The sequence below is a fragment of the Egretta garzetta genome, unplaced genomic scaffold (genome assembly GCF_000687185.1).
Source record: "Egretta garzetta isolate BGI_Z169 unplaced genomic scaffold, ASM68718v1 scaffold1177, whole genome shotgun sequence".
Lineage (NCBI taxonomy): Eukaryota > Metazoa > Chordata > Aves > Pelecaniformes > Ardeidae > Egretta > Egretta garzetta.
Window position 1 is genome coordinate 18611 of NW_009260215.1, and position 6285 is coordinate 24895.

General features: G+C 59.1%; 2 protein-coding genes across 2 annotated transcripts in view; both read left to right on the forward strand.

The window, feature by feature from the left end:
- The window catches only part of LOC118452637 (E3 ubiquitin-protein ligase rnf213-alpha-like), a 14569-nt gene extending 9894 nt beyond the window's left edge, over positions 1-4675 (forward strand). Inside the window, exons 18-26 of the mRNA XM_035897612.1 lie at positions 22-87; positions 445-536; positions 1011-1268; positions 1477-1612; positions 2096-2180; positions 2678-2870; positions 3606-3683; positions 3920-4116; positions 4588-4675. Of these exons, the coding sequence (XP_035753505.1) occupies positions 22-87; positions 445-536; positions 1011-1268; positions 1477-1612; positions 2096-2180; positions 2678-2870; positions 3606-3683; positions 3920-4078 (1067 nt within the window). The 3' untranslated portion in view covers positions 4079-4116; positions 4588-4675. The remainder of the gene's footprint in view (positions 1-21; positions 88-444; positions 537-1010; positions 1269-1476; positions 1613-2095; positions 2181-2677; positions 2871-3605; positions 3684-3919; positions 4117-4587) is intronic.
- LOC118452638 (E3 ubiquitin-protein ligase RNF213-like) lies at positions 4594-6153 on the forward strand. The gene is made up of 3 exons (XM_035897613.1): positions 4594-4677; positions 4886-5046; positions 5525-6153. Exons 1-3 carry the CDS (start codon positions 4654-4656, stop codon positions 5715-5717), a joined length of 378 nt encoding a protein of 125 aa, XP_035753506.1. The 5' UTR covers positions 4594-4653; the 3' UTR covers positions 5718-6153.
- The last annotated feature ends 132 nt before the right edge of the window (positions 6154-6285 follow it).

The window sequence follows — 6285 nt, forward strand, 5'->3', positions numbered from 1 at the left end:
GCGTGGAAAAACCTATCAGACGGAACATGGACGATGCCATGTTGACGGTCCATCTGTTCCTACAGCACCTGAGCACCAACAGCCCCGGTAGGGAGACGCTGGGTGGCTTTGGGAGGTCATGAGCAAGCTGGGAGCAGTTGGGTTTTAACTGGGACCGGTGTTACCGGTTCCTCTTTGCCGGGAGAGTCTCCATCCCGATAAACCAGCGAGAAGAAGGGACGGGCAGGCAGCTCATCCAAAACGCTCCGGCCAGAGCAGCTTGAAGGCCTGAGCGGACTGGGAGATGGTTTGCTCTGAGTAGGCACCTGTGTCATCCCTTCCGCTCTCAGGTCCTCTTGCTTCTCCATCATCGCGCTCCTCACTGCCAAGGACCCCAAAAAAACTCTGGGCAAGACTCCAGGGTCTGAAGGGGAAAGCTCACGGGTTCCTTTATGTCTTCTGCAGACGAGAGTGAACAGCTGAGCATCCTGATGGAGAAAAAGGACCGAGAAGAATGGGAAATGTCCTTCAAAGCCCTGGCTCAGCCCTTCTTCGAGGTGCGCCCCTGCCCGGCTGCTGCTCGCAGTTATCGTGGGCCCAAAGCACGGCTTTGCTGGTGGTCGTGCCCACGTCCAGACGCATCTGCTGAGTTCAGGGTGTTCCCAGGCGAACAAAAAGAGATTTGCTCCCCTCTTTTTTGAACTGGGACCTCCTCGGGCTGGGGTGATGGAGAACTCCTGGCTGGGGTGGTTTCCTGCTCTGCTTCTGCAGAGGGCGGGCTTCTTGGATGGTCTTTATACACCAGTTCCAATCCTCCTTGGAAACCAGTTGGGTTTCTTGGAGAAAATCACCCGTGGGTTTCTGGCTGGACAGTTCTGTCCTTCTCCCTTTGGTGGCAAGTTCTCACCATGCCCACCCGCCCCTACTTCTCCAGAGCCTTCGTTGCTTTTCTTTGTCCCAAGACCCTGTGAATCCCCTCGGGCTGCTCGGGTAACGAGGGGTGGTTCCTAACGCCCCTTGGGTTCTTGCAGGAGTTGGAGAACAGGCTGAATTCTGTCAAAGAGAAGAGCATGAATGAAGGCCCCCACAGCTCCAGCCTTCTCCTGAAAATAGCTTATGGCCAGACGCCGCCATTCCAAGACCTGCCGAAGCAGGGGTTGATCAACCAGCCCTGCATGTGGAAATTTGAGCGGAAGATGACCATCCAGACCTTAATGCACCTCCTACAGCAGGAGGATGGAGAAGGCGCTGGAAACCCGTACCCCATTCTGCTGGAGCTCCTGTCGAAGGTTTGCTCTTGAGAACATCTCCTCTCCAAAACACCTGCGGGCCCTGAGTAGATTCAGCCTGGTTGGTGTCTGGGGGGGCACTGGGGTAACTTCCCCCCGCTCTGTGTTTCTTTGGAGCATCCCAATAGGACAGGGTCCTCCTCCAGAACACCCCGCAGTGCCGGCTGGGGTCCTTGTCCCTTGAATCCCGCTGAATTTTCTCTTCCAGCTTGACAACATCCGCCATGTCCGACACCTGCCTGACATCTTCCGGCTGCAGAACGCCCTCATCCACTTCTTCCAAAACAGCGATAAAGGAGTAAACTACACAGTCCGACAATTCCTGGACCAGCCTGAACTTTCAGGTGCGCTACGGAATCCCATCACACCTGGGACGCGGGCGTTAGACACCCCTCAGCACCCAGATCTTCTGCTGAGAAGCTGCTGCCGCAGTTGGCGTGGGGGAGCCAAGACAAGAGGAGCCCATCGAGGCTGGGGGTGCCTCTGTAGGAGCAGTTTGGGGGGGAATTTAGGAGTGGGTGGAGGTGTCTGAGGCATTGAGATGGATCTAGGGTGGATCCTTTCTCCTGGGGCATTTGGTGCTCGGCGAGGTTCTTCTGCTATGAGCAAGCAGGATGGGTGAGACGAGCTTTTCAGCTCCTACGTCATGGTGCCCGGTGATGTCACACGTGGTTGGACACAGGCTGGAAGCCCAGCTGGAGCCAACACACAGCATGGTTTGCTGTGACACCTCCTGCAATCTGTCTGGTGGAGACATCCATGGACTAGCCACGTCTCCTGGGAGGATGCCTTGACAGGGTCATTTTCTCCACCCTCTGTGCCCACAGACGACCAGCGCTTGGCTTTCAGCAGAGCTATAGAGGACGATCCGGAAGGTTTGGAGCAATATTACAAGGAACCCATCCAGCTCAGGTACGTGCTCCTCCTCTGGGAGGAAAGGGGGATGTCACGTCCCTCTGTCCTTGGCCCTTTCTTCTGGGGGTGCTCCGAGCTGAGCCGCTTCCTGCACCCACCCACACCTTCCCCTTCCTAGCGAAATCGCCGCGCTTGCTTCCTTTCCACCTCCTAAAAACCCTCCAAAAAACTCCCCCCCCCGCCATCCATCAGCCACTTGGTGACCACGTTCCTCATCCAGCTGCAGAACAGTTGCATTGACACGGCCGCGCGGGTCACCAGGGAGAGGCAACGGTAGGGTCTCGAGCCACTTGCCCTAGGGCTTGTCCATCTCCTCCACCCTCCTCCCTAAAGGCTCCGTCAGAGGTGTGGGGCTGGCGGGGGAGCCGTGGGGGCCAAGCGATGCCGCTGCAAGGTCCTGGTGGCTTGGCGTTCAGCAAGGCAGGTCCTCGATGGCAGAGTAGGACGAGGCAAGAGGCCCTGTAACCACACGGGGTGACCATTCCCTCTCCCAGGTCCATCTCCGCAGAAGAGGTGAAGCCCTCCTCCGTCCTGGCCATAACCGAGAGCGATCTGGTGACGATGGCGCTCGCCAACTTCCAGTACGAGATAGACGAAGACCGCAGAAAGACCTACTTCGACTTCCAGATGCTGCAGCGGCAAGTGGTTCATCGCTTCATCAGTGGGAAGCCCATCATCAAGGCTCAGGTGAGCTCAGCGCGGGTCAAGTTGGGTTGTCAGGCCAGGCCAACGGGAGGGTTGGGGGCTGTTGCCAGGAGTTGAACGAGTGCCATGGCCAGAATCCACTTCTGTGGTCATGAAACGGTGGCCTGAAAGGCAGCGTGAGGACCTACAGCCCTGCCGCTGGTGGAGGGGAAGCCACCCTCATTCCTTTGAGAACATGGGAGGCGTCGGTAGCTGTTGAAAGGACTTCAGGAGGCATCTTCCAGGGTTATGTATGGTCCAAAGTGGCACCCGGAACCACCTTGGAGGAGCACATCTCTGGCTGGGGCTGTTGGTTTCCATCCTGTGAAAATGAAGCCTGGAGTTGGTGGGAAAAGGGGACTGGAGGACACTGGAACCAGGCTGTCCTGCAGCCAATGGGCTGGGCATGCTCTCCAAAAGGTGGAGATCTGTCCCCGCTGGCTGTTCCCAGGACCCTTTTGGTCCTTGGAAACGGCTCCCAAGAGGACTTTCTCTGTCACCCTGCTGGGGACGGAGGTGAGGCTGCGAGCTCCCCAGATCCTCCTTCATGGAGATGCCTTCCTCCAGCCATCAGGAACCTCCCCTGACCTCCACAACTCCACGGTGGCCTCAGGAGGCCATCGACTCTCTCCTGCAGAACCCTTGGCGACGTCCCATAGCCTCACATCTGCTCAGCTGAAGTTCCCTGTTAAGTGACACCAGGTCTGTGCGTAACCATCTGTCCCAAACCCTTTCCAGACAGCTCCATCCATTTCCCTCACCAACGAGAGGACCCTCCAGGCCACCAAGATGAAAGTCAGGGACCAGCTGCCCCAGGTAGGAAACGGGTCACCGGTCTTCTCCTCCACCCAACCCCGAGGTCTCCCCTCACATCCCATGATGGGGGCACGGAGACCAGGCAGCCACGCGGGAAGACCCAAGGCCAACTCAAGTAGGGGGTTGGAAACCCAGCAGGACCCAGTTCTCCTGCGCCAAGGGAGGGCTGGGAGGACATCGTGTTGCGGTGGTCCCAGCCCTCGGTGGGTCACATCCTCGCTGCTTTCTGCTGCCAGGAGCCGCTCAGCGTCAACCAGCAGAAGCGCATCATGCAAGAGGCCCGCTCGGTCAATGCCCTCTCCAAGACCCTGGCCACCTTAAAGGTGGCTGCTGAGTTCCTGGCCAGGGCGGTGACCCAGAGCGCCCGCTGCCCGAGTACGTCCGGCAGGAGCTGAGGATGGACGCTGGCGCCAAGCAGTTCCAGGACGTGCCGGTGGGCGAGGGGCTCAGGGCGGGTGGGAAATGGGACCCTTGTGTACTCCCCTTGATGGCCACCCTTGCCACTGGGGGTGGGGCTTCACGTCCCCCATGGCTCTGATGCACCTTCATGTGCTCCGGGGTCCCCATCCATGAAGGTTTGGGGGTCCCCTGCTCAGAGCAAAGATGTCCTGGGTACCTGGGTGGGTTTCAAAGCTTGGCTGGGCGGTGGCAGGTCTTCATGCCATGTCCACCAACACCCCGGGGACACCTCGGGCACTGCGGGTGGCCTGGGGCACCTCTGGGGGGGACGCCGGCGATGGGGGAGCCAAGGGTTTGTAGATGGACCCGCCTGGATGCTGGAACTGGTGCATCTGTTGGGGGGTGTTGGAGGCCCAACGTGTCCTCTAGGACTTGCCAGAGTTGAGTGTGGATGTGACCTTTCCAAGGAGCTGACCTCCTGTGCCTCTCTGTCCCCCTCCTTCAGGTGGTCCCCAACACCCGCCTGAAGCACATCCTGTCGCTGTGGCAGGTCCTGGCAGCTCACAGGTCCATGCTGTTGGTACAGATGAACCAGGTGAGGGAGATGAGGTTGGGGGAGGAGAGGGCATTTGCTCCCTCCCGGGGAGGAGCAAGGAAACGGGGGTACAATCAAGGTCTCTGGCCCATCCTGAAGATAATCCACCCCCCTCCTGGGCACCTTCAAGACTTTCAAGTCTTGGAAGCTCCCTGGTGGCCCTGATACGAGGTTCAAGGACATGAGAGGGTTGTGGTGGGCTTTTCAGGATCCCTTCTGCCTGGTAGCCAAGGAGTTCCAAGTGCAGCTGGACGCAAGGGAGGCAAAAGCCCTGTCCTCTGCGTTGTCCAACACCAACCTCGACCTCTTCCTCATTGAGCTTCACGAGATGATCACGGTGGAGCTCTCCAGATTTGATCCCAGATATGAGTAAGTCCAGGTTGTGTCCCGGGGCAGCCAGAGTGGTGGCTGAAGTCGCAGCTTCCTGTATGGGGTTTGGGTGGGGGGAGACCTGCGAAGAGCTCTGCTCCATGCCTGCCCCAGGCAGGTTGCTCAAGGCCTCCTCTGGTTGCATGTTGGTGGATCTCCATCTTTGGAGCCGCATGTCTTGGGGGCTGTCCCAAGGTGGCATCACCCATGATGGGAAGAGCTTCTTCTTATGCCCAGCCATCAGCCTCCCCATTGGCTCCTGATGCCACTGGAGATACCCTAGGGCAGCCCCTAGCACGAGGCGTTGGCCATCATTGGCCAGCAGTGTTGGCTGCCATTGAGAGCCACCACTGACCAGCAACCTTGGCCAAGACAGTGCTTATCGTTGACAGCCAGTGCTAGCCATGGCTGGTGGCTGGGGGTGGTGGGGCACCCATCCCACCTCCACCCACCCACCCCTGCTCTACCTCACCCACAGGCTGAAGGATGCCTTTGAGTGCTACCTGGAAGACAACCACGTCCCCACCACCTCTGTGGACGCCCTCACGGATGCCCTGGACCCAGACATTCCTGTCAAGAAGATCCTCTCCGTCTGGAGGACGGCGGCGAAGACCAGCCAGGTCAATGTATCTGCGTACGGCCAGGAGAGGCCAGCCCGAGGCAGCCCTTAGCCCCCTTCTCCCAATGACCTTGGCTGGTGGCTTGTCCCCACAGCCACAGAGGCAACATCTCCCCCTAATCCCAGTGCTGGGGGAGGACACAGGAGTTGCGTGGGGGCTCCTGGAGCAGCTTAAGCTTCTGAACCCCTAAAATCCTGCTCACCTGCACCCACCACTGCTCCCACAAGGACCCCAAGCGTCCCCATCCCTCCAACCCTGCTGAGCCATGGGGGGAACCTGGAGACCATCTCCGTGGACACCTCCCCAGCGCTTCTACCCCTGCTTTCACTTGGCCAACTCCGCCCCCCAGCAGCCCCAGGGGTGTCTGAGGATCTGGACCCCCTCTACCACCCCCATGTTGGCCAAGGGGTGCTTCTGCAAGTCCCATGCTTGATGGTGGTGGCCTTCATCCTGCCCTCCTCACATCATTAAACACTCAAGGACCCATCTTGGTTTTGTGTTGTTCCTAAAAGAGGAAGGGGAGGGGACATGGCTGCTGTCACGGGTGTGACCAGCCCTTCTGCAGGACCACCATGGGGCTCAAGGGGCCTCTGGAGAGGAAGCGGTGAAGGAGCTGGAG

Coding starts and splice junctions, on each gene's coding strand:
- LOC118452638 (XM_035897613.1), top strand. CDS start 4,654: ATGCTGTTGGTACAGATGAACCAG. Junction 4,678..4,885: donor TGTTGGTACAGATGAACCAG/GTGAGGGAGATG, acceptor TGGGCTTTTCAG/GATCCCTTCTGCCTGGTAGC. Junction 5,047..5,524: donor AGATTTGATCCCAGATATGA/GTAAGTCCAGGT, acceptor CCTCACCCACAG/GCTGAAGGATGCCTTTGAGT.